General features: G+C 47.7%; 1 protein-coding gene across 15 annotated transcripts in view; it reads right to left on the bottom strand.

Moving 5' to 3' along the window:
* TRAK1 (trafficking kinesin protein 1) overlaps positions 1-27,924 on the bottom strand; it is a 158,282-nt gene that overhangs the window by 86,212 nt on the left and 44,146 nt on the right. Inside the window, exon 1 of one of the 15 annotated variants that reach the window (XM_060638357.3) lies at positions 14,400-16,305. The exons of 10 other annotated variants lie outside the window; for them this stretch is intronic. In XM_060638357.3, the coding sequence (XP_060494340.2) occupies positions 14,400-14,463 (64 nt within the window). In that variant the 5' untranslated portion in view covers positions 14,464-16,305. Of the gene's footprint in view, positions 1-5,375; positions 6,127-14,399; positions 16,306-27,924 lie in introns of those variants that run through there. 4 more of the 15 variants (XM_060638360.3, XM_060638362.3, XM_060638355.3 and 1 more) reach the window with 4 other exon arrangements.

Raw genomic sequence — 27,924 nt, forward strand, 5'->3', positions numbered from 1 at the left:
GTGTTTACATTCATCCTAGGAGAAAAGTATTACTGTCGGCCATCCACATTGCCCAAGGTCACAGGGCTATTATGGGAGGGCCTGATCAGTCTGACCCCCAAGTTGGCACTCTTAGCCACTGTCTCCTGAGTAAATACATGACTCCCACTGTCAAGCTGAGCTGGTAAGATGCACACATAAATTAGAATACAGAGGAGCAAGCAGGAAGGGCCAAGTGACAGATGCCGTTGGGAGTTCGGATACAAGAAGACGGGGCGGCAAGGGGGAAGGGGGCAGGTGCCAGAAGTGGGCAGAGCAGCAAGAGGACCCCAAAATAACAAAGGCTCTGGGTGAACCTTGCCCGTGGCCAGCCCTGGGGCTATGCGGGTACCTGCACTCCAGTAAGAGAACCACCCTGAGCAACTGACATCACTGGAGGCCTGCGTGGGGTAGCCATGGATACCAACAACAAACCCCAGGCTGGAGACCCAGGTAATCAACACCACGAGCACACAGTGCTGAGGCCAGGACTGATAAGACGGGTCACCTCCTTCCTGATCGTAACCCTACAGGAGAGAGTCCTGCATAGCGCCCTCGTGTGCTGCTGGCCACACCGTGTCAACACACACACACACACACACACACACACACACACACACCCCAAGGCGGGACCCTAACAGCTCCTTCTCCAGGGCAGACATCACACACCTCCCCCGCCTCCCCGCCTCAGCCATTCTCCACGCAGCCTGGCCCTCCGCCAGCAGCCCGAGATTTCCTCCTCAAACTGGAGGAATCCGCTGTCTGTGCTGCCTCTCAGGCTTCACCTTGGGCCCAGCCGAAGAACTTGAATGACCCAGCAGGGTGCAGCTATGCACAGTCACACGGGCCCCAGGCTCTCCACCAAGTTCCAGGTAGGTTCCCACTGCCAACTGGTGTTTCTCCATCTCTGCTTTTCCAGATGATAATTTCTGGTTAGTGCTCATCACCTGAAAATGGCCCTTTGTGCAAAAGACCGACGTGGCCACTCACACCCTGGCCACCAGGAGCCACCTCTGAGGACAAGACACTTGCTCGCCTGCAGCCTGCGGGCTCAGAAAACCAAAACCTGCTACGAGAGCACTCGGTAACCCCCAGAGAATTCCATGTGCTCTTTCCGAATCCTGCTGCCTGCCAGCAATCGGGGAGGGAATCTTGCAGTCGGGTAACAGCCTCAGGAGTGTTCGGGTGAGGAAAAATCATGAGATCAGGCTTCCCGAGGCATGCCCTCGAGAAAGCGGGTGGGAATCTGCCACACAGCAAACCACAAGGAAGCGACCACCGAAGTTCATCTTCGTCAGTGTCCTCCTGATGCTGGTGCCAGTGCCCTTCACTCCCAGCAGCACCGAGACCGGCTTCCTGCCTGACCTCACACGGAGCAGAGGGGGCTGGGGCAAACAAGCAGGGCCCTGCTCCAAGACCGCCACACGGGACGAAGCTGCTTGAGGTCAGTTCTGTGTCTGCACTGTGCAAGTTCTGGGTGGCCAGAAGACACAGAGCCCAGACACTTTCTCTCCCTGAGGACGGTAAGAGCCAAACAGCCTCTCACAGCTGCTTCTCCTGGGAGCCCCGCCTCCCTGTGAGCACCCACTTCGTGGGTTAGAACGGCCAGAAGGGGCCTTCGACCCCATCAGCACCTCGTGCCTGGGTGCAGTGGAAGGTAGACCCCAGGCAGGGTGACGGCGGTAGAATTCTGGACAGGGACAGCCGAGCTGAGCCTCAGTCGCTTTGACTGCAAATGGGAATAGCACTCATTGCAAAGGCTGCTTTGAAGGTGAGAGGGTGACATTACAAAGTACCCATCACCCCCACAAGGTGACTGGGAGAAAACACATGTCTCATGTATTCACAGCTATCAGAGCAACCCAAATACTGATTCTGTCCTTCAGTGGTCAGCCAAAATCACCTCTTTGACATCAGTCAACAGGGAAGAAAAGCACCTAAACCAGCTCAGAATCCAGGGAACGCAGTCACGTCCACGTCCTGCACATAATTTCATTATTCAAGAGCATTTCTCTTCCATACACGGGACTTGCTGGCCCATGAACTCAAGACAATGTCGGAGAAAAGCAGGGTCCTGCCCAGCGCCGGGCTTGCTCTGGGACACAGGACTGGCCACAGAAACCAAATCTTCCAAAACAAACCTCTATCTTCCAACCTATGCTCCAGACTTCCTTCAGGCCAGGAGCCAGTCTCATGAATTTTCTCTGACGAAGAAAACTGAGCACACTGGCTATAAAGTGTCTTTCTTTCGAGCTTACTGTCCTAAAATTACTATGAACACGTCACCCCCTCCCCCCTTACAGGACAGCTAAACATTTTATTGAAGAAAGGAAGGCGATGGGAAGGGAAAAAACAAAAGAGAATGTAAGTCTATCCTAAGATGCCAAATACAAAGCAGTGCCCCTCTCAAATGTGATCATAGAGTAGGGACCCTGTGTTGGGGGATGTCAACAAAAAGATGCAACCTCCAGTTGACCTGTGAGCGGGAGTCGGCCACTTGGAGCCTCCCCACACCCTCCTTGGAATGTGGGTTCTGCTGGCCTTTCCCGCTCCCAGAGGCTGCGCCAAGGACACAGCCTTGAGATGGCGATGGGCTGCGAACACCCGAGCGGCCAACGTGGCCGTACCCAGTTAGGGCCTCTTTCTAAACACACTTCTAAGGTTTGGCAGGTGGCTGCACAGATCCAGTCTTGCTGCTGCCCGCCCAGGACAAGCCTCGTCCTTACGTGGGTTCCCTCTGCTTACTGAACTGCCACCTACAGAGCTGGAGTGGCCGGCCTCCTCCTTCACCTCTCCCTGCCCAAGGAGGTTTCAGATTACGCCTGGGAAACTCCCGAGGGGGTGGCCAACCAACACCCACGGTTATCTCTGAAATGTAGACCAGCACGGGACAATGTGTGGGACAATGTGCGTTGGAATCAGCCAGAGGGCACGTTAAAACCCAGTCTGCTGGGCCCCACCCCAGAGAGCCTGGCTCAGCAGGTCTGGGGCAGGGCCCCAGAATGTGCATTTCTAACACAATCCTGGGTGATGCTGGTGCTACTGGGTGGGGGGGCCCCACTTTGAGAACTGCTAGCATCGTGATTTAAGAGCAGAGGGCTCTTGAGTTGTTCTACATAGGCTGAAACCACTTACTAGCTCTGTGACTCTGGACAAGTTAACTTAAGTTTCCTCTTACTAGCCTGTGAAATGGAAATGATAATAGCACTTAACCTCTGATCTGGCTGTTTGAAGGATCAAATGCACAAATCCACATGAAGTACTCAGAACAGTGCCTGGCACGTAGTAAGAGCACAATAAACACTGGCTCTCATCACCATCATCTGGCTCCCAGTTTTTTTCTTCAAGTTAAAAATAGGGATAGATGAAATATATACAACACAAAATGTTTTCTTCTCTTGACTAGGCTCTAAGACACTGTTCCAGAATCTTGTATAGCCTTTAATTTAGAATCATATGGTTCTGTGACTGGTTTCTAAACTCATCTCACTCTGCTTATGGCAACTGCTCATCTCATATTTTCATATGCACAGGAATCCCCTGAAGATCTCGTTAAAAGGTGGGTTTTGACTCGGTGGGTCTGGGGCCTGAGCATCTGCATTTCCAACAGGCTCCCAGGTGATGTGGGGACACGGGGGCTGGAAGGGACACCAGCTGATCCAGGGAAACCTGGGCTGGCCCTAGCTCTATGAGAGCAGGTGGATGCCTTTTTCCTGAGTACTTGCAGGAAGCTGACTAATGCACAGTCCCCATCGGCCGGCCATTCCTATACCAGCTCCTTCGTGAAAGGGCCAGGCGGGGTTTGAGGCCTCAGCTTGGAGACCCCCATCTCTCTGCCAGCTCTTCCCTTCCCCCGCTTTCTCCAATTTAAAGCTTTTAACTGTCCTGTGGTAAAATGTTACTGTTTTTAGGACAGAATGTTTTTCTCAAACGAAAACACTTCTGATAAGGCCAATTATAAATAACTTAAAAAAAATTTTTTTAATGTTTATCTTTGTTTTTGAGACAGAGAGAGAGCATGAGCAGGAGAGAGGCAGAGAAAGGGAGACACAGAATCCGAAGCAGGCTCCAGGCTCTGAGCTGTCAGCACAGAGCCCGACACGGGGCTTGAACTCATCAACTGTGAGATCATGACCTGAGCTGAAGCTGGACGCTCAACAGACTGAGCCACCCAGGCGCCCCTATAAATAACTTTTAAAATAAAAGTTATGTTGAGACATGAAGATAAACCATTTCAGAGCAGAACTTTGTAAAGGTATTCAGACTGTTTTTCCTCAAGACCTAAAGAACATACATGCAGTCACTGTTTAAACATTCTGCTGCACCCCCAAAATCCCTTTCTCTGCACTGCGGGCAAAAGCCCCAGAAAGCCCAACTAGGAAACTCCCACTGAGCATCTGGGCTTCTCATTGAATTAACACCCTCACTTCTCCAGAACCAGTGTCCCTCTAACAGAGCCCGAAGGTGGGTCCCCAGGTGACTTCAAAGTCAGCCTTGTACTTTTCCATTTGAAAGAATCCTAAATTAAAAAAAAAAAAAAAAAATCCCTGTTTCAAATCAGTGATTAATGACTTTTTAAAGATAAGCAACACCAGCACAAAAACATACTTTATTTAATAATGACTCAGTCTCAGGGCGCCTGGGTGGCTTAGTCGGTTGAGCCTCCGACTTCGGCTCAGGTCACTCATGATCTTACTGTTCGTGAGTTCGAGCCCTGTGTTGGGCTCTGTGCTGATAGCTCAGAGCCTGGAGTCTGCTTTGGATTCTGTGTCTCCCTCTCTCTCTGCCCCTCCCCAACTCGCACTCTCTCTCAAAAATAAACAAATGTTTTTAAAAAAAATTTTTTTTTAAATAATAATGACTCAGTCTCTTGCTAATTTACCAAAACCTGTTCAGTCACAAGAAAACAACCAAAACTCTTAAAGCAGAGTACTGGAATGCCACACATACACACACACACACACATACACACATATACACACAAAGCAAAAAGACAACTAACTGATAATTGCAACAACATGTATGAATCAGTCAAGCAACAGGAACCAGTCAAAATAATGCACCCTGTTTGATTCCATCTGTCTAGATCAAGAACAAAGGAGCAAAATAAATCTCAGGTCATAGAACTCGGGACAATGGTCTCCCTCCTGGGGCACAAGGGGCTTTCCCAGGGTGCCAGACGTACGACATGTGGTTTTACAAGGGGGTCATCACAAGCCATCCACCGACGTAAGATCTGTGTGCTTGAAGTTATACCTCAATAGGGAAATAAAAGAGTGCTGTGAGATCAGTGAAACAGCCAGGCGTACTTAGACACTAACAGGGAAAGGGTCAGTTTGAACAAAGTACGAATTTACCCTCTTCCAAGAGGTCCAGGCTTTCATGCCGCTCGCTGGTGGGCTTCCTCTCTTCATCTTGGTAGTCGTACTCAAAACACTCTTCTTCCCTTCCCACGTCTCTCAGGGACATTGCTGAAGTCACCCCAAAGCCAAAACATTGCCCTAAGGGGCTGTTCTTGGGGGAGCTCCCAGCTGTCTGCCCAGAGGAGCCATTGGAGCCCGGGCCCCTGGGGCACACGCTGGGCCCTGGACGGGGCCGAGGACGTGCCCTGGCTGAGCTAGAGTGGAGGGTGTACACAGGGCCATTGGCCCAGCGTCACCCAGGACAGACCCGGAAGGGGGTGGTTCCCAGGAGCAGAGAGGAGGGACAGGGTGGGGGCAGGAGAGGGAGAAGCACCTGCCAGAACGGGAATACCCTGCCTGCCCCAGGGCGACCGTGCCAGGTGCTGTGGATTCAGAGGGGGAGGTGGGCAGGCAGGTGGAGGACCTCAGGCAAGCTCTCCACCTCCAGATGCCCCTCCCCACTTCTCCTCCCCCAGGAAGCAGTGAGGAAATGGTAGCTCCCTGGAAGTTTCGCAGCAACTGCACAGGGTGATACCAAGAAAGCCTTAAGCAGGTGCACCTGTCTACAGGTGGGACCCTAGAAGAAGAGCTGCCCTGGTAAATAACTGCACAATGCCCTCAGATGGGAGGTTTTCGGTGGGCACGCTCCAGAAGCTGAGACCCAGCGGACTTTGACAACAGCCTGACATAGTGCTGAATGGGAAAGGAAGTGATCATTCTCATTTCTAGCAGAAGGAAAAAAAAAATTAAAAAAAAAAAAACACATGGCAGTAACCATTACCTGTTTTAAGATTAATTCAATCTTTCTTTGGTAATAATACATTGCATCTGCTCTTTTTAAATCTGCATTTGATAACCCCCACTCTCATCCTAAATCTGCATATTCACAGTCAAATCCGTAAATTCTAATTGCTGGGATAAGGGGGAAAATAATCTAAAGCCTAATAGCTTACAACATTGCCTGGAAGAAGAATCCAGTTTAATTGTGTGTCTCAATACCAATTCCTCTGTACTGCTTAATTTTGCCTTTAACAGTGAAAATGGCAGGTCCCTCCATCAAACCCACTGGAAGATGGCCCTGAGCTCTGGCATCTAAAAGTACGGCACATTCTGTGATTTCTGGGCTTCAGCTGCCTCCCAGCTACACTGTGGCAGGTCTCCCGGCTCCTAAAAGCCACATCAGGAGACCTATTCCACCTCCCTCCGATTCACCTCCCCCAGGTAACCAAGAGGGAGGCTTTCAGCAGAGGCAAGACCTTTATAAAGAATTCTCTGCACAGGCTCAGGCCCTAGGTCTCATTCATCTTTGGATCCTTAAGGCTGAAGATCCTGTTTTGGTAAGCTAAAAATGTCTGCTGCATTGAATCGCTACCTCCATAAAAACGAATTTAAGACCACACGAGTGCCTGAAATAGAAAATCAGAATATGACAAAAGTGCTATTTAAAAATGAAACCCTAGAGACATATGCATTGTCTGGTTAATATTTTGGAACCTGAAGATGATTACTACATTTTATAACATTAAAAATGTGTTCTTTGTAAAAAGGAGGCTTAGCAGAAATTCAGTGGCAGGGAGTTTAAAATCGCATTTTGAAAATCTGCATTAGCTTTCAGCACAATGTTTATGAGGATACACGCTCAGGAAAAAAAAAAATGCCACTTAATCTCAATAAATGGCATCAAATTGGGCCTGATTCAATTCAAACGACGGTGAGTCTGAAACCCTGGCAAGGGAGGGAGGGACAGAGGGAGCATTATTCATTCAGCAAATATAAGGCCGACTATAAGACGTGTAGGATACTGTGCTGGGCCACGGTGTGTGTAAATGAAAACAAAAGCTGATTTCATGTAGTTGAAAATACTCTCAGTGATGACTCATAACCAAGTTGCTTATACTCAGCTTTTAACTCAAATCTAGGCTACCTTTAACAAATGAAGCCCAAGTCTACACATATTACATAGTAAGCATTTAGGACACGGCATTTTGAACACAAAACCATCCTGGACTCTTCATGTCACCTCATATGCCTGGGTTTAGTCCTTCAGGATATTCCCCGCCCCCCACCCCAAATCTCTCCTCCCTCCCCACCCTGCAGGGATGTGAAGGAATTCTCAAACCTCATCCACATCTGCGTTCATTTCAAGGTTAAAGGCAGACACGGGCCCAAGAGCATCTTCTCTGACAGAGTAATCTCTCCAAAAGCCAAAGCAATAAAGCCCAGGAATCCCTGTGCCAAGTGGGAGACCCTGGACCTCTGGATGTGAAGCTGCAGGAGCTCAGCCCCAGAAGAGTCACGTAGCAAGGGTGTTGCCGTCCCAGAGGCAAGGAGCAGACACTGGGGGCCCGGGCAGGGCGGCAGGGACTGAGTTCTGGACCTTCCCTGGGAACACTGGACAGGAAGGCTATAAGTGGAAGGTGTCCCCTCTTGCAGGGTGGAGGGGCATCCTTCTGTGAGTGTCCCTCTTCAGATCTACTCAACATACCATCACAGAAGTCACTGTCCTGAAGCTCCACCATGCCTGAGACGGGCCACAAGTCACTGGCGCTATTTACATTTAAATTTAAATTGATTAAAATTAAATAAAATTCAAGATTCAGTCATGCTAGCCACGTTTCCAGTGCTCCAGAGCCACACGTGGCCAGTGGCTGCCATCCTGGACAGCACTGCACAATGTTGCCATTGTCACAACAAGTCCTACTGGACACCAGCCCTCCAGAGGGTGCCCCTTCGTCTCGAGACGCGGGCTGTACACTTCCTGGCCTCCATAGCCTGTGCCTCTGCTGCAGCCCCCTGCCCGCCTGACCCCACGGCACTCTCCTGCCGTGAGTGTCCTTGTCCTCTTCCGAGGGCCACCCACAGCGCAGACTTCTCTCAGTGCTCCATGCACCTCCTCCCTCCATTTCTCGGCCCTGGCTAAGGGTGCCGGTTACTGACGATCCTTCTCCAAGGACCTCGCTTATGCCATTAAAAAAAATAAGAGAAACATGGGCTCTGGGCTTGCATCTACTTCTTGGGAAGGACATGACCGCTACTTTACTCAAGCCAGTGAGAAGAGCTGACAGTTACGTTATGCATTTACACTTAATTCTTTTTTTTCCCGCCCAAGTCGCTTTAAGAGCCATTCACAAGGTTGTTGTTTGGAAAGGGAAGAGCCGTCCTGCACTGTCAAAGGTGCATCCTGCAATAAACACAAGATGAAAACACAGAGGCCTGTTTGCATCGTATGACACAGAGCGCAGGACATTAGAAAATCATCAAAAACCTGGTCAAGTCTTTTTTTTAATTTTTTCTTATTTGTTTTGAGAGGGACAGAGACCGTGTGAGTGAGGGAAGGGCAGAGAGAGAGAGAGAGAGAGAGAGAGAGAGAGAGAGAGAGGGAATATGAATATATCCCAAGCAGGCTCCGCCATGACAGCTCATAAACTGTGAGATCATGACCCAAGCTGAAACCGAGAGGTGGATGCTTAGCCGACTTGGCCACCCAGGCACCCCACCCCTAGTAACAGCTTTTCAGTTAATGCCTAAAATATCTCCAGCAAAACTTTACTCCCAAAATGGCCACCCCTACCTTGGAGTGGCATTTTAGAGGTCACTGCAATGAAGCCGAGCAGTAGAGCACATGTGACCGCCCCCGTGTATTGCCACGGACTTTTCACTATGGAGTAAAGAAGCCCAGAGAAAGGCTTCCTCAGCCATCCACTGGTTTCCCCATGATGAGATCAGCATGAGCGAGACCACCTCCTGCCCGGACATTCACATCTGTAATGCTGCTCAGTGAGGAGAGAGGGTGCACAGTCACAAAAGAAAGTACAGCAAGAAACGGATGGTCAAGATACTATACCCTTGTTCAAAATGCCACTCACCTTCTGAAAGGGATTTTTTTTTTTTTTTTTATGTTTATCTTTGAGAGACAGTGAGTGTGCGTGAGTGAGGGAGGGACAGGGAAAGAGGGAGACAGAATCCCAAGCAGGCTCCAGGCTCTGAGCTGTAGGCACAGAGCCCAACGTGGGGCTTAAACTCACAGACTGAGAGATCATGACCTGAGCCCAAGTCGGACGCTCAACCGACTGAGCTACGCAGGTGCCCCATGAAAGGGATTTGTAGCAAGAACTAACTACACTATCTCTGAGAAAATAAAATTAAGCACTGGCCCAGTACATCACTGTTTACAAAAAGCTTTTACAGTTGACCCTTGGACAACATGGTTTTGAACTGCATGGGTCCACTTACACGTGGATTTTCTTCTCGATAAATACAATCCAGTGCTGTGAATCTATTTTCTCTAATGATTTTCTTAATAACCTTTTCTTTTCGCCAGCTTACTGTATTGTAAGAACACCTTAATCGACTGTTTATGTTATTGATAAAGCTACCAGTCAACGGTAGGCTATTCTAGTAGTTAAGTTTTGGAGGAGCCAAAAGTTCTACGCAGATTTTTTTTTTTTATCGTGCGGCAGGGAGGGGGTCGGCATCCCAAACCTCTATGATGTTCAAGGGTCAACTGTCCTTTATTCACACTCCTTGTACTCTTCACAATGGCTCTGGTCAGTGTGGCTGTCCCCACTTGCCAGATGGGCCATCTGGGTTGACGGGCTCACAGATGTGGGTCCCAGGATGTGCCCAAACCACATAGCCATACGGGGCGCAAAACAGGCCTCAAGCAGAAACTCCATGCCCGTGCACTGTGTGGTGTTCTACCTACTTCTAGAGTCATTACAAAAATACACTCTTTAACTTAAGGACACACACGTGAACCCAAGCCTTTTAAAAAAGAAACAGGCCTCACGGGTTTATTTTGTTTTTTAGAATCTTCAGCAGGCACCCTGCTGAGCATGAAGCCCGATGCGGGACTCGATCCCACCACCCTGGGATCATGACCTGAGTCAAAATCAAGAGTTAAACACACAACTGATCGGGCCACCCAGGCACCCTGGGTCTCACAGTTTTTAAAATCGTAAGTGACCAGTGTAGCCAAGAAACAACATAAGATTCTGTGACAGATCTAAAGAATTATTTCCCAGACCCCTATGTCTGCAGATGGTCTCCACTGACATTGGCACAGCTTCCCACACACCCGATGTAAAGAACCACCTAAAGCATGTGCTAAAAATTCAGATTTCTCAGGACCTCTCTGGGTCTGGAGTAAATCTGAGAATCTTCCTTTTAAATAAATGGGTATCGGGGCGCCTGGGTGGCTCAGTCAGTTAAGCATCCAACTTCAGCTCAGGTCACGATCTCGCGGTCCGTGAGTTCGAGCCCCGCGTCGGGCTCTGGGCTGATGGCTCAGAGCCTGGAGCCTGCTTCCGATTCTGTGTCTCCCTCTCTCTCTGCCCTTCCCCCCATTCATGCTCTGTCTCTCTCGGTCTCAAAAATAAATAAACGTTAAAAAAAAAATTTTTTTTTAAATAAATAAATAAATGGGTATCATGATCCCAGGGTTGCGGGATCGAGCCCCGTGTTGGGCTCCTCACTGGGCATGGAGCCTTCTTGAGACTCTCTCTCCCTCTACCCCTCTCCCCTGCTCTCGCTCTCTCAAATTAAAAAAAAAAAAAAAAAAAAAGGAAATTAAAAAAAAGGAGGAGGATGAGGGGAGCCTGGATGGTTCAGTTGGTTGAGCATCCGACTCTTGATTTCAGTTCAGATCATGATCCCAGGGTTGTGAGACCAAGCCCCACGTCAGGCTCTGTGCTGTGCATGGAGCCTGCTTGAGATCTCTCTCCCCCACCCCCCACCCCTACTCTCCTTGTGTGCTCTCTTTCTAAAATAAAATTTAAACAGAAAAAAAAAAGTTTTTTAATAGATAAATAAATGGGTGATTTTCATAGTATGCCAGGCTTCAGAGGGGGGACACATCCAATGTAGGCACCATGACATCGTTTGACACTGTAGCTTAAGCTGTAGGCACTGGGTGTATCTGGTAAATTCTGAGAAGGCCAAGCTACACTTTGTTGAGGGCTGGCTGTTTGAAATCTCTAAAATTTACTTTAAGGTACTGGGCAATCAACCCCTCCAGCTTCTTATCATTCTAAGCCCCTGCCCCATGCCTCTTGTTATACCCTTGGGGTCTTCCTGTGATGCGGTGTGGTTGGGGGAGGTGGGGAGGAAGATGGTGTGTTAAGATTCCAGAACTAAAACTGATAAAGGGGGGGCGCCTGGGTGGCTCAGTCAGTTAAGCAGCTGACTTCGGCTCAGGTCATGAGCTCGCGGTCCGTGAGTTCGAGCCCCGCATCGGGCTCTGTGCTGACAGCTCAGAGCCTGGAGCCTGTTTCGGATTCTGTGTCTCCCCCTCTCTCTGACCCTCCCCTGTTCATGCTCTGTCTCTCTCTGTCTCAAAAATGAATAAACATTAAAAAAAATTAAAAAAAAAAAAACTGATAAAGGGGAAGGGTACGGTCATTCAGCACTGAAGAAAGCTCTCCTAAACCTCAGAGACAAAAGAGAATCAAGCTATTTCTTGATTCCAATTTTAAAAGAGGGGTCCTAATTGTCTTGCAATCCATATTCCCACCCATATAAATATGTATATTACTTTTTAGTGCTAACCTTGCAATTGAAGTGCAAGTCAGTAAGTCTGACATAAATGATGATTTTGCATCTTCTTCAAAACATTTGACTCATCTCTTATTATTAGTATGGAAAGTTCCCTAGAAGTTTCCCTCATTAAAGATTCAAATGACAAGAGAGACAAAGCAATGCTGTGTGTCTACTCCTACCTGGGCGGTCAGGACTGGGAGATAAAGGGGCTATTTCAATTTGCAAGTTTAAAGATGCATATATAAGCAAAGGCAAATTGTATTTCCAGACTAGCCTGCAGAGACCAGGAACCCAACTAGTTAGAAATGAGTCAACAAGTTAACTACAAAATTGGCATCTACTCGAAATCCCAACCCCCTGGATTTCCTAAACTAGGTGATTTCTGGGTTTCTGTCCCTTTTATTCCCTGTTTTGCTAACTATTTTTAAAAATGGGATTATGAAAATGGCAATTGTCCCAGTAAATTCTGTCCCAGTGGCCTTCTCCCTTGCATCCCCACTGGAATGGAGGGTAAAGGCAAGTATTTTGCCCAACACACATTTAGAAAGTAACTGCAATCAACACTGATCTACCCTTGAACAGATCAGCAGCCTTTCCTTCCATTTTCCTTTTCTGTTGGAAGAAGAGCGATCTGGCTGCCTCTGGGCCAAAAGACTCAACTGAGAAATGGCCGGGTAAGAAAATCCTTCTGACAGACACCCAGATAAGAGCCGGCCTCCTCTCACTCCTCAAAATGACCACCACGAGTAACTGGCTTTATTCCCAAGGACGAAGGTGTAAAGAGAGCTGGACAGTGTAGCAATTGGGTCAAGACAGGAAGAAACCTCCCTCCCCCGCTTGGCTTCTAGGATGGATCCGTGGGAGCCGTGGCCACACCCGACTCATCCGTGGTCTGGGACAGGCGCTCTGCTGGAACCGCCGCTCCCATTCCAGTGATCCACTGAGATCCACACTTTAAAAAGTTAGGGAGGGCTCAGTGAGTCACAAATCACCAAGGAAACTACGAGAGTTCACTGACGGTTCTGAAAAGAAGCATCCCTGTCATTGCCTTTTGGAGTTGGGAACTTGCTTCAAGAGTAATATATCCATGAGAAAAAAAGGATTTAATCATCTTTTCCCCCAAAGACCCTCGGAGCTGCCCACCACCACCATTACTCAGGATATTTAAAAACACACGGACTCAACATGACACTGTCTTCACATAATGCTGGGTTTGGGGGGGGGGGGGGGTGGACGACAGTGGGGCTCAACTGGGGAACTTTCTCAGCACATTTACTACCCACCCGCCCTCTCCAAGAAAGCCTCTAGGTCCCTCTCCCATAGCCCTTGCCAAGGCAGAAATTAGCAGATAAGAGACAATTATGTAGTTCTTCTGCTTACTAATGAGGCCAGCTCCCAGCCTGCCACATCATTCAGGTTAATCAAATGTGGTCATGGTCTTAGAGCAGTCTGAAACTCCCGAATCAATTAAAAAACGGTTACCTTACCTATTAATGGTTCGTGTGGGGCTGGGAACACTAAGACCCTCAAACTGTATATATTGTGTCCTGTGTGTGTGTGTGTGTGTGTGTGTGTGTGTGTGTGTAGAAGACATGTGATTTGAGGGTCATTTTGAAGAAGAAATTAAGTAAGACAGATCAACTGTGCCCATACCCAATTCTGGGGCCCAACACCACAGGAGCCTAAGGTGCCTCTCCTGTGGCCTCTCTGAGAATGCAGCTCAGTGCTATTTTCCATGTACATCCGGAACCTCCTGAGGCCTGTCCAGCCACACAAACTCCACCCAGTCTCCTCTGGAATGTGCCACACCCTCCCTGCACAAACTGAGCCCTGTGACAGAAGGAGACAGTCTCTCCCTGCCCCTCCCAAAGTCTCCCCACCCCCATCTCCGTGGGATCCTACAAGCAAAATTCATTGGAATTGCCTGCTGGGTGGGCAGCTGCTTCTGCCTTTTCTCCGGCCTCCCCACAGCCCCCAGGTCTGGGCTCAGGAAAGGGAGGATTCTTCTAGGCCTGCCACCGACAGTCCAGACAGCCACCTCCTGAATACACCATTCCCCAGCCCCGCCAACAGCACAGAGGTCAGAACACATCTCCCCTTGCACACACACGCGTGCGTGCACCACCACCACACTCGCGCCTCACCCCCGAGAGAATTCAATCCAAGAGAAGTATAATGCTCACAAGCCCTGCACACCAACACCATCTGCCCTCCTGAGCAAAGACCGACTGACCACAGAGGGATCTCAGTGAGCCCTGCCCACCTGCCATCTCCTCATCAAGCTTTGAAAACTGTCAGGGCCATGCACGCCTGCGGTGGTGCTGGTTCCATTGCCCCCCTCCCGCCTCTCTCCCTGGGAAAGGTTTCAGGACCAACACCCCACCCCAGAGGGAAACAACACCCCTACACATCCCTGCTCTGTTTTGCGGGGGCCGTAATTACCGTCCGAGCATTCTTCATAATACCAGTCTAGTTCATAATAATCCGCTTCAATAAATTTCTGCATAGTCAGTATTCTTGCAGAGGAGAGAACAGACTTCACAGCGCCATCAACATCAAGTAAAACGCTGCCATGCCTCCCTGCCCTTCCAGAACACCGGGCAGAAGAGCATCCTGAAACACAGCAGAATGAAGCTGTGCATTCTTAATGACAGTCCAAAGCCAACACAGAGAAGGGGCAGCCAGGAGAAAAATTCTGGTGGGATGAGGACAGGAGGGAAGGGAGGCGATTTGCAGAGCTCCTGGGGCCCCCGGGGCAGGTCTGCTAATAAAGCAGCGGCAGCCAGCAGCCCTGAATGGGAGTATCCGGAATCGTCCTATCCAGACGAGAGGACGGTGACGTCACGGACACACACAACCACCCCGAGGTCTCACTCGAGCCTCGCCTCCCGCTCCCTGCTCATCTTTCAATCTCACCGTTGCCATAGAAACTGGCCAGCGCTGAAAAATGATGCAGAGATGGAGGAAATGTCTTCCTGGGAAGCTGGGAGCAGGGGCTGCGAGGTGCCACCCAGGGAGAAGGGAGGGTGCGGGCAGGTGGGGCCGGGGACTGTGCCCCCATCATCACTCCCAAAGAATGTAAGAGACCCTGGGCCACCACAGAGTCTGCATCGGAGAAATGCCACCATTACTTCTGGTTTTCTTTCCCCAGCCTGATTTGAAACACCGAACATCTTTTCTTAAAATCGTTGACCGCCACCTAAGGAAAATGTAAATTACTTTAAAAAATGGAAACGTGTTCGCTGAGAGGCAGTTCTGCTCACGCCTTTGCTCAAACTTCTGGAAAAACAGCCTTCGACCTACAAATAGAGAAGCACGCCATTACAGAGGGGCCCGTGCAATTCGATATACTGTTTCATGGACACTCGTGTGTGTAATCAAAGTATAAACACACACAGCAGAATGAAACAACCCACTTTCAAGACAGTGGTTGCCTCGAGGGAAGCAGAGAATGGGGCTTTGAAACTGTCCTTGTAAATGCATCTGTAATGTTTTATCTCCTGAAGAAAAAAAAAAAAAGGAGTTAACATTTATTCCGAGTGTTTGGCATGTTTTAAATACTTCTTTAAAATGAGTCATGGATAATGAGACAGATTTTGGACTTCTTCTAGGTAACTCCCTCCTCTAAAACAGAAAGGTTTCTCAGTCCTAGCGCCAGTGACATTTAAAGCCAGATCATCCTTTGCCGGGCACCCGCAGGCTGTTAAGCAGCATCCCTGGCCTCTGCCCTCTTACTCGCCAGAAGCACTACCTTCTCTCCTTGTAGATGTAAGGACCAGGCACTGCCAAACGTCCTCTGGGGGCCAAAATCTCCCTCAAAACCCTGCTGCCCTAAAACCAAACTACCTACAGAACCTCACCAGCCTGCTGGCCGAGTACTGTAACTATCTGTTGGTGTCCCAGCAGCAGCATGGGCTTGGTTAAGTTTTCCTCTTCGTGTTCTACTCAAGACTGTGTCATCTGTGAATGAGTAAGAGTAAAAGGTCTCTTTACCACTACTGAGAGGGCATGCTTCTTTCCTTCTACAGTGACCCCACAGGGTGATTTCTCTTTATTCCACCCGTGGCATATGGTGCCTCAGCTAACAAATGTGGAGGAAAAGACATCCCTCTAGGGCAGGGCTTCCCAGGATTTAATGTGCATGTAACCCAGAGCTCTTGCTAAAATGCAGATTCTGATGCAGCAGGTCTATGAAAGGGCCAAGATTCTGAATTTCTAACAAGTTTCCAACGTAAGGCAATGCTGCTGGTCCCCAGACCACACTTTGAATGTGAGGTACTTCAACAGGATGAATAGATAGGGAGGGTAATAGACACAGTATGTGCATTTGAATAAAACAGTTTCAAGAAGAAAACTATGTGTGTGTGTGTATATATATATATATATACACACATTCATGCATGTACATACATACACACACAATGACAAACCCTATATATAGACTCTTGGGCAGAATCTGTACTATATATAAATCAATCTCAACCTTCCTAAATCATGAGAAGCAGAGGAGCCTTTAATGCTGTGTTGAGAGGTTCCCCAGAGCTGGCTTCCTGCACCTGTGCAGGCTCCAGAAGTTTCTCCCAGCTCCAGGTACCCTCTCCTTACTTCAGGGCCCTGTGTCGCTTTACCAGGCCATGCTTGCATACCAGCACAGGATGCTACAGGGAGAGCTTCCCACTTGCCAGGCGGCCGACTGAGCCCATGTGGGAGAACACGCCCTGTCCTGTGTGGAAAGTGGGGTTCCTGCCTCTTTAGCACCACCCAATAGCAGAACCCCCTCAAGTCTCAGAAGGGGAAAGGAAAGTTAAAGGCAGCTGGTGATGAATCTTGGCTCAAGTTGTAAACAGGCTTTTGGGAAAGTCTGGAAAATGTCGAGTGCCAAGGAATGGTACTGTCTCTGGCCATGCTGTCCCCAGCGGTCACCTACACCCTGGAGGACCTGTACCCCTCCCCACCCAATCCCAAATTCTTGCTGGGCAAAGTGGAGAGCAGACTCCATCACCTCCCTCACTTACTTTAATCCCTGCCCTTCCCTCTCCCTGACCCCAACTTGGATACACATTTAAGATTTTCTAGGACATCTGCCTATTTAAAGTCAGCAGCCAATGATTTTAATTCCGGCTATACCTGCCCCCATTATCTGAACCTCTCCCTCCCTTTGGCCCTTTATAGGTCTCTCTCTGGTGAGGACAGCACCTCCCATCAGCCCCACAGCAGACCCCCAAGTGGCCCTCCCACGTGTCATTCCTCACCTTAAGGGAGCAGAGGCTGGTGCCCCAAGGTTTTCTGAGGTTTTGTTTGTTTCAAGCTCCTTACGGCGGCGTTTCTAAAGAAGATTATAGGCCTCAGAGATAAACGAGTCAGCAATTAACAGATGCCTCAAATACCAGCACATTCAACAGGTTCAATCCACTACGTCTGGGGAAAAGGGTCCAGTATGAGTTTGCAAAAGGAAGATGTAATAAAGGAACAGGAAATGCAAACTCTGTAAAGCATCACAGAAAGTCAGATGAGTGTAAAGACCCCTTAAACAAAGGCTTGGCACATGTACCTTCCAGTGCTATGAATTTTAAAAAATACTTTACTCATAACACATCACCATAAAAGCAAAAAGTAACAGGTGGATGGATAGAGGGATATAGGGATGTACAGATGGACGACAGACTAATGGCAGGCAGTTTAATTTCATAGTTTAAGAGCATGGGCTTTAGCAGTACGATGGCGTGATGTTTGATCTGGGCTCCTCGTTCGCCATCTCTATGACCTTCTTAGACCGAGTCCTATCTGCTAAATGGGGTGATTATAATACCCGCCCCAGGGATGAGGCGAGCCTTTAATTAATGGAAGGGAGAGCACTCAGCACAGTGCCTGGGACAAAGTGAGTTTGCAAAAAATATCAGTTTGGGATCATCCTCACCACTCAAATTCTGTAGGCCAGTATGGGCAGTTAAAAAGACAGCACAATTTTGTAAGCTATAATTAGGGAAATGAGGTAGAAACGGCACTTCTTGGCTTGTCCCAGCATAATTAACGAAAAGGGACTGAGTTCACAGTAATACGCCAGAGTGACGGTTGGGTGGGGGGAAGGGCAGAGAGCGTATTTCTAAACAGTAACCTATTACTGAACACAACCTCTATCAAGTGCAAATATTGTATATATCCAATGTACATCTGAAGAAAATGGGAAAGAAAGAAAACAGAGCGTATCAAGTACAAAGGAAAGAGCATCACTCATGGGTGACTTCCAGGAGCTCCGAGCAGGAATCAAAGTGAACATCTACACCCAAACTCCCATTTTACAGGCTCCGAAGGGGAAAGCCATCCATCCATAGCTCTGCAGAGCTGGTGCTGAGGTTAAGATCCAGGAGTATCTGCCTTCAAATCCACACTTTCATCCAAAAGTCCCACATGCCCCCCCCACCCCCCTCCACAAGGGTTCCAGCCCTCCCTCTCCCAGGCTTCCAGCAGCTGAAGAAGCAAGGTCCTCTTCCGGTGGGCCGGGCGGAGGCTGCCCCCATCACTGCCACACCCTGGGAGAATCGCGATCAGGGACAGGGTCCAGGAGCAGCCTCAGAGAAGTCACCTCTCACTCACCCTCATCACCAATACCATTTAGGAAATGCAGGCTGCTCACCAGGAAGTCAGCACTTCCTGTCTCACTCATTCCTCAGACCCTGCTACCTAATCACCAGCCCCCCCAGCTGTGTAGACAAGGAAAGGGGGCCCAGAGACAGATTAAACAGCTCACCCAGGATCACTCAGCAATAAGAACATCTGGATATAAACTGGGCATGGTCCACCCCTAAAGTCTTTCCATTAATAATTAAGAAAACATCTAAGGATTATTTACAAGTGAAATGTGGGAGAAAAAAAAGGGGGGAGGACACAATGAAAGGAGATAAAAACTCAAGTTGGCATCTCACAGGAAAAACAAATTGTGAAGCCTTTTTTTTCCAGAACGAAATAAAAAATGATCAGGAATTAAACTGAAACTATCAATGGGACTTTGTGATATTAAAAAGAAATACTATTTCCAGCTCTGTCAAGAAAGGGGCCCGGTAAGGATACCACTCCACCCACAACCAGCACGTCAACCGTCTGGTGTCCAGATTTGGGTTAAACCTCAACATGCCTCCTTGGAGAGCTGCTAATTTCATGTCTTGGGGTAGGAAAAATCAGGATCCGCCTACAATGCCAGCTTGCCAGAAAGCAAAGATGGTCCCATGAGGTCTTGGGTAGAGGTGACAAGGCTTAAAAGGATGATCACGGGCCAGGTTGTGAAATTTGCACATCAAAAACAGAATAGAGTTAATAACATTTAAAGCCAACAGGTTGAGTCTGTAAAGGCCAGGAATGTCAGGGAATAACAAGACTAAAAGGGCAACCAATTGAACAAGGCTACAGATACATAAAGGGAAGGAGAAGATGATAGGAAGATATTTTTAATCCATCTTAAGAAGTAGGGGAAGGTGGGTGTTTAGGACTGTTCTGTCTCTGCCACTAATGCCTTTTACAAAGCATTACACGAACATTTCTCTAAGTAGGGTGGCTATGAATAAGCCACCCAGAAATGAAATGAGGAGGCAGGTCAAATAACAGAAAGGCCTGATGCTTCGGTCACAAACTACACCCGGGGTAGGGAGGAGGCTCGGGTCCTGGGCCGCAAGGAGAGCTGTATGTTCTCGTTTACACGCACTTATGAGACTCTAATAGATTTGGTCTGCAGTGTTAAGGGGAATCGAATTATATCCATTTGTAATCAAATTTAAATTTTTAAAAGAACTTAATTTCTGAAGCGCCTGGGTGGCTCAGTTGGTTGAGTGTCCAACTCTTGATTTCAGCTCATGTCATGATCCCAGGGTCGTGGGATCAAGCCCCATGTCGGGCTCCGTGCTGAGTGTGGAGCCTGCTTAGGATATTCTCTCTCTCTTTCTCTGCCCTCTCCAGACTCTGCCCCTCTCCTGCTCATGTGCTCTAAAATTAAAAAATTAAAAACGAATTTAATTTCTAAGTCTCTAATTATTAGTTGTGTGAGCATATGAATTAAATATCCATATACAAGTGATTTTATATATATATATATATATATATATATATATATATATAATTGAATGCATACACATACGTATATATAATTTTGAATAGTTGTTCAATACGTTTAAAAGATGAGTCAACACTAACAACGATTAAAGTACAAATAACACAGTCATGAACGTGCTCCAAAGTATGTGACGTTACAGAACTCGCCATATGTCACCTTCCTCTGTGCCCTGCGGTGATGGGTGCAGGCCATGTGCCGCCGATCAAACAGGTGGGGAGAAGGACAGCTCCCTGTGTGCTCCCCTCCTGCTTGGAAGCAGGACCACTCCACAGCCCCAATCCCCTCTGGAGCATGCTCCCGTCTCTAGAGCTTTCCTCCCTTCAGCAAATAGCGCGTCTGGCCTTCTACCTGCACCCAATAGTGGCCAGGAGCCTAAAGACAGAAGAGGGGAAGGCCCAAAATGAGCTTCCTCACCTTTCATTCCAGACAGGGCTGGCGAAGCTCACATGACACACAGCCTTGCAAGCGGACCTTCCCTGCACCTGCTACAGAAAACTGACAAACAGGATGCTTCTGCAGGGCTCTCTTTCCGATGTTTATTTTTTAAAACACTGCCACTGCCAGTCACTGAGCTCCCGTGGCAGAAGGCAGGCTGTTAACAAACAGCTTGCTGTCAGCTACCCCCTCCCAAACCATCTCCACCTCATTTCAGACGCAGGAAAAGTAGGCACCCGTGCGCCATGCTACCTCTAGGGTTCTCCGGGGCAGAACAATGCCTGGCTTCTAGAGAGACATCCAATGGCAGGGAGACAGCATTCAACAGAGCACTGCAGAGCCGACATGCACCTCGGCCTTGATGCGGTTATTAAAATCACCCACGCATCCCAGAAGCACACAGAGAACACAGAGCTCTGACGTGCCCCACACTTCCAGGCTGCTTCCTGCAGCCTCGGGGGCTGCCAGGGTTATTCCACTCCTGGGACCCGAAGGTCACACGGCAGATGGCACGGGCTGCAAACGCAAACCAGAAGCTCCAACGATCCCCAATTCTGTTCCTGCTGTAACTCTGAGGCTCTCCGGATGGAGCACATTCTCCCAGGAGGCGCCGATGGGGTGCGGGCTGAACTGTCATGTCAATTTCCCACCTGAGACAGTTCCAACTTTGTCTCAGACGCGCAGGATTGACGTGAAAAGGGAAACAGTCAATCTGTACAGAACTGCTTGCCAAGCATTTCTGTTCTTAAAAGAAAGGATACTCAACATTGGAATCTGGTTTGATGAGGAAGAAAAAGCTGACAGGCGGCAGACGGCGAGGTAAGTTTAGAGGGGCCACAGGAGTAGGTTGCCCCCGGGATGAGTACCCGGCTGTCCTGGTGACCAGACACTGTGCCCAGGGCCACAGCTGCCACCAGGCAGGCCGGCACATGGCTACCCTGGACCCCCTCCTGGAGACAGGACGTCCAGTCCCCCAGTGCCCGGTGCCTGGGCCCACACCTGGGTGGGGACGCCATGAGCCGGTGCAGCTCACGTGTGGGGTGCATCCGGGCGGCCAGAGCCACCGCTGACCCCGCAGACACCTGTGTAGCTAAAGGCAGTGCAAACAAGGCCAAAGACGAGTCCACTTGTGTGACGGGTAAGCGAAATGGGGAGAAGGCACAATCCAGGGCTCATTTGGGGGCTTGCCTGAAAACCACGTGGCCCCAGGTCTCAGGCATGGCAGAAGGACACGGCCAAAACATGGGCATTTATATGAGAGAAACTCATGGCATCTACTTATAAATATATTATAATGTATGCATTTTGGTATTATTTTTGTTAGCAAATGAAAATGACAAGTTTTTCCCTGCCATAAGATCCCTTTTCCATCCCAACACATGCTCCATCCCTGTAATTAATTTATCTTCCCTCCCCTCACTCAACCCCTCCCACCACACACAGCGCCTGGGTGAGAACAGACCCCCAGTGTTCCACAGGGCGCCCCTCCTGCACACAAGCACGCTCGTGCATGTGCACACTGCCCCCCCTGAATGTTTTCTCTTATGCCACTCCTCATAGAATTATTAACCACCCCCCTATAGAAAGTCAGCACTGGGTGTTATTTATCTATCTGATCTGTGTAGGCTTAGTTCTATTTTTGTTTCACTTAGAACTTTAATCAGATGAAGCCAATCTCTGGAAGGTAGCAAAAACCCAAACAATCTCTGTATTCTCTATGCAGGTTTTTTATTTCGCTTGTTTTTACCAAAAAAAAAAAATAAGAAAGGAGAAAAACTTTTCTTTCTTAATGTTTATTTTTGAGAGACAGAGAGACAAAGTGTGAGCAGGGGAGGGGCAGAGAGAGAGGGAGACACAGAATCCAAAGCAGGCTCCAGGCTCTGAGCTGTCAGCACAGAGCCGACGCGGGGCTTGAACCCACAAGTTGTGAGATCATGACCTGAGCCAAAGTCAGACACTTTACCGACTGAGCCACCCAGACACCCCAGAAAGGAGAAAAACTTTAATTTAAAAACATGTATCTTGGGGTGCCTGGGTGGCTAGTGTCTGACTTAGGCTCAGGTCATAATTTCACGGGTTTGTGAGTTCGAGCCCCGCATTGGGCTCTGTGCTGACAGTTCAGAGCCTGGATCCTGCTTCCGATTCTGTGTATTCTTTTCTCTCCCTCTCTCTCTCTGCCCCCTATCTCAAAAATAAATATTAAAAAAAAAATTTTTTTAAACATGTATCTTTTGCATTTTCTCTTATTTGAAAAGCATTTATAAAATACTTGTTTGACATAAGGCACTGGGCTGGGGCTTTGGCCCATTCAAACACGAAGCAGACATGAGTTCTGCACCCCCGGGATTTACTCAGTGACTATGGAAATTATTTTCAACAACTTGTACTCTTTTAGAGCATAAGCCTTGCACAGATCTACATCTTTTTTAAAAATTTTTTTTAATATTTATTTTTGAGAGACAGAGCATGAGTAGGGGAGGGGCAGAGAGAGAGGGAGACATAGAATCTGAAGCAGGCTCCAGGTTCCAAGCGGTCAGCACAGAGCCCAACACGGGGCTCGAGCTCACAAACCGTGAGATCATGACCTGAGCTGAAGTCGGACGTTTAACTGACAAGCCACCACTGATCTAAATCTTAATGTGAAAAGTTCTAGGCAATTTAAAACGTGCTTAGAGAATTAGGCCAATATTTCTATAGTATTCTGAGAATTCTTTAAAATTTTCCCTATACCACCTGAGAACAAAAGCACTTTTATATAAAAAAAGCAAACACTACCATTTTTTTTTTTTAATTTATGAAGCTGGTTTTACTTTGTAACAATTTCTTAAAACTGAAAATTAAAGTCCTAAGTCCCTTAATTCCTATTATACAATACAGAAAAATACATTAAAAAAGAAATGGCAATAAACCAAAAAAGTAACAATAAAAGAACTTTGTCATGGGATAGATACCTTTGACAGAAGAGTAAAAAAGCTCTTGATGACATATTTCAGAGATTCACAGAACCTGACTAATTTTCAGATAGTAAATCTGAGTTCCAAAGAGGCTATGTGATTTGCTCAAGGCCACACGGAGTTGGCAAATGAGGGGGGCGTGGCCCTCTAACCTAGGGCTGACTGCTGGGTCTCTGATGACTTTTCTTCTCTAAGAACCACTCAGAAGAAGAAAAGCTTCATCATATAAGGAAGCTACCTAAACCTCAAACAGACCTCACCTTCTCCTGCACAGATTAGCGGCATCTCTCAATTTCAGCTAAACTTCTACAGGTACCATGCATGAAACTGTCCTTGGTAAAAAGTTTAAGGCTATCCCTTGATAACACTTTGAATTACACACACACACACACACACACACACACATTGAAATGAGTTGCCATACTCACATAAACTTCAGTCATCTTATTCAGGCCATTATATTTTTTGTTTTGTTTTGTTTATTTATATTGTGAGAGAGAAAGGAGAGAGAGAGACAGACACAGAGAAAGAGAGAGAGAGAGCAGGGAAGGGGCAGAGAGAGGGGGAGGGAGGAAGGGAGGGAGAGACAAAGGGAGGGAGGGAGAGAATCCCAAGTGGGGATGTGGGGCTTGAACTCACAAACCATGAGATCATGACCTGAGCTGAAACCAAGAGTTAGACGCTCAATGACTGAGCCACCCAAGGGTCTGAGGCCATTACCCAATTATTATCATTTTCCAAACCTTCATTAATGGATAATGACCTGTACAAGGCAAAAAAAGGTCTTCCTCAGGTCTTATAAGAAAACACGCAGGACGTGTTCAGACTTCTTAAAGACCAAATACAGTGTTTTCAGGTAAAGTGTTTCTAAGTACTGCACGGCCTGATGTCTTGAAAATAAAAAGATTTGGTTAAAGATGAGAAGATCACACAGGGCGCCTGAGTGCTCAATCAGTCAAGCATCCAACTTCAGCTCAGGTCATGATCTCGCAGTTCGTGGGTTTGAGCCCCGCATTGGGTTCTATGCTGACGGCTCAGAGCTTGGAGACTGCTTCAGATTCTGTGTCTCCCTCTCTCTCTGCCCCTCCCCTGCTCACGCTGTGTCTCTCTCAACGATAAATAAATGTTAAAAAATAATAATAAAAAAAAAAAGATGAGAAGATCACAATTCAGAGCTGGGGAGAGGTGAAATTCTGTCCATTTTAAGTACGTCAAAAGCACATAAGACCTTTTTAAACCATAGAAAATAAAGCCTGGACTGCACTGAAGATATCACTGTGGAAGAGAATGGGCTTAGTCCTGCTGGGCTCAGACACTTCCTGTGTGACTCTGGGCCAGCAATACGGGACTCTCTGAACCTCGGCCTCATTTTAAAAATGGGGATAAAAGAGGCACCTGGGTGGCTCAGTCAGTTAAGCATCTGACTTCGGTTCAGGTCATGATCTCACGATTGGTGAGTTCGAGCCCCACAGTGGGCTCTGTGCTGACAGCTCAGAGCCTGGAGCCTGCTTCGGATTCTGGGTCTCCCTCTCTCTCTGCCCCTCCCCCACTCATACCCTGTCTCTTTCTCTCTCTCTTTCTCTCTCTCTCTCTCTCTCTCTCAAAAATAAATAAACATTAAAAAAAAAAAATTTTTTTTTAATGGGGATAAAAACAGTCTCCACCTCCAAGCAGTGCAGGGTGACTCAAAGTGCCCAGAATGTAATAAACGCTCAGTGGCCGTGCTTTTCATTTATCTTGAACCACCATCCCCTGCAAACCATCCAGCAGAAATCAGAGACATAACCCGGAAAGAATTCTGAATCCAAAGAATGAGGCATCCACCAATTTCCAAATCTCCACAGACCTTTCTCAGGTGAGGAAAAAGTCAGGAAGATTATGAAGTCTTACCACCCCACAGAAAGATGCCCTACTCATCCACTCACTCAACATGTATACATCAGGTTTCCTAATAATCTGATGACTCAAAAGAATAGGCTGGTTTTATTGCATGAAGTGAATATTTACTCTAAGAATGAGTAATAATGCAGTTCAAGGAAACTTAAAAATCATCACATTTTCAAGCCAAGGAAATCAATTTCTAGAAATATACCTTAAGAAAATCACGAGTTGGTGGACACACACTTATGTATGTAACTGGTGTGTTATCTGAGCAAAAATTAGAAACAGTCCAGATTCTAATAACAGACTAATGATTAAGTCTATTGTATTAAGCAACAATGAAAAAATTGCAGTTTTCAAGAATTTTAATGCCATGGGGAAATGGCCAACATATATAATTAAGTAAAAGAGTATTATACTCCCAAATATGTAATATATTTGTGGAGAAAAAAACCACTTGAAACATCTCACCAAAAAAAATAAAATAAAATGATAAGTGGTTGCTAAGTTAGTCCTCTTTTTGTCCTAACTTTTGTTCAATTATCTACAATCAGCCTACTTTTATGACCAAAGGATATATTATTTTTAGAACCTGACTCCGTTTAAAGACCATCTATGTTCACTGAAAGGCCAGGCACTAAGAGCTGAGAAATGGAGTAGGTTCCATGATTCTGTCATGGATTCTGTCAAACACTGACAGGCAACCCTGCTTTCCCACCCTGATTAGAAATGGACACTACCTCCCAATGCCATGTCACCAACAGAGTCAAAAAACTTAAGTTTACTCATTTTGAGACAAAGAGAGCACACACTTGAGTACTCAAGCCGGAGAGGGACAAAGAGAAAGGGAGACAGAGAATCAGCACAGAGGCCGATGTGGGGCTCGATCCCACAACCCTGCGATCATGACCTGAGCCGAAATCACGAGGTGGACGCTCAACCAACTGAGCCACCCAGGCGCCCCACACAACTTTTCTTTTAACAAAAGAAAGAAAAAGAAAGGGAGGGAGGGAGGGGAAGGAAGGAAGGAAGGAAGGAAGGAAGGAAGGAAGGAGAAAAGAAAAGAAAAGAAAAGAAAAGAAAAGAAAAGAAAAGAAAAGAAAAGAAAACCAAGGAACAAACAGGTTCCATGACTTGCTCATGGTGTCAACATTCACAGGCTTCAGGACGAGGGCTGAAATGTGTACTGAGTATCTGCAGATGTAGGACAGGGGAGAGGTGCCTCTGAGGACAGAAAGCATGGCACGTGCCCTGGGCTGCTGCTGGGTCCTGAGGCCTCCGTGCATGGCAGGCAGCTGGGAACAAAAGCCGACATAAAGATGACACGCTGGTGTTCGGTGTTTGGTTTACGTGACACTTCCCGTGGGCGGAGAGAGAAATGCAGAAGTCGCCTACAGAGAGGCAACAGCTAAATCACAGGAGGTGGGGGAGACAGGAGACCCCAAGACAGAAGACTGACAAAGGTCCACAGTTAAGCAGAGGAAGGGGAAAAGAGATTTACCAAAAATGAAAAGTAACAAAACCAGAGATGACTGGTCAGAGGAGAGGCACAGCTAAAATTCTGCCAGGGACAATTCAAGGACACACAGATACATGCTGCAAATAGAAGTTTGGGGAGCGCCTGGGTGGCTCCGTCAGCTGAGCATCTATCTGACTTTTGATTTCGGCTCAGGTCATGATCCCAGAGTCATGAGATCGAGCCCCACCTCAGGCTCTGTCCTGAGCACAGAGCCTGCTTACAATATTCATTCTCTCTCTCTCTCTCTCTCTCTCTCTCTCTCTCCCTGTCCTTCCCCCTCCCTCTCTCTCAAAAAAAAAAAAAAAAAAAGTTCCAGTGGGAAATAAGGACTTTTCATCTTTAATCATCACCCTGGTACCCACCCCCCAACAAGAGCACTTAGGAGACCACATCTCACGATAAGGAGGCACCTCGCTTTGGTTAGAAAGAAGGAATGCCCTACAGCCGTCAGGAGCCACGGCCCTGGAGAGCCCACTGCCGCCACTCGCCAGCAGACCACGGCTTCTCGAGGCTGGGCATTTGGGCGCTTAGGAATATACCTCCTTCCTGCCAATGGTCATTTGTGTTTGTTCCCAAGCCCTTTCGTGTCCCTTTTGCCTACTAATATTATTATATAATTATGTTCATTTCACGCATAGCACAAAACAGAGCTGTTTCTATGAAAGCTGAGCTTAATACCTTGAAAAACCAAGTTAAGGATTAAATGGCCAATTCAACGTGGATACACAACTGCACTGTATCGGAAAAAGTCGCGTAACGAGGAGAGGATCACATACTTCAAATCCAGCATACGTGTCCTGTAGGCTCACGAAGGCAAAGCACTTTAGTGCCAGCCTGCCTCACAGGAAGCACCCCACAGAGGAGACTCTTTATTATTAACGCTTACGTTATCACGACCTAAGCAGAGAGAGAGAGAGAGAGAGAGAGAGAGAGAGAGAGAGGAGAGCGATGAAGGCAGCAAAAAAGGAAAGGGGGGACCCTACAAGTGGGCGCTCTGGGAAGGATTCTCTGAGGAGGGCACACTGTGTCGAGAATCAGAGAACAGGGAAGGACAAGCATGGAATGTCCACAGCGGGG

This window comes from Panthera onca, chromosome C2 (assembly GCF_046562875.1).
Source record: "Panthera onca isolate mPanOnc1 chromosome C2, mPanOnc1 haplotype 2, whole genome shotgun sequence".
Lineage (NCBI taxonomy): Eukaryota > Metazoa > Chordata > Mammalia > Carnivora > Felidae > Panthera > Panthera onca.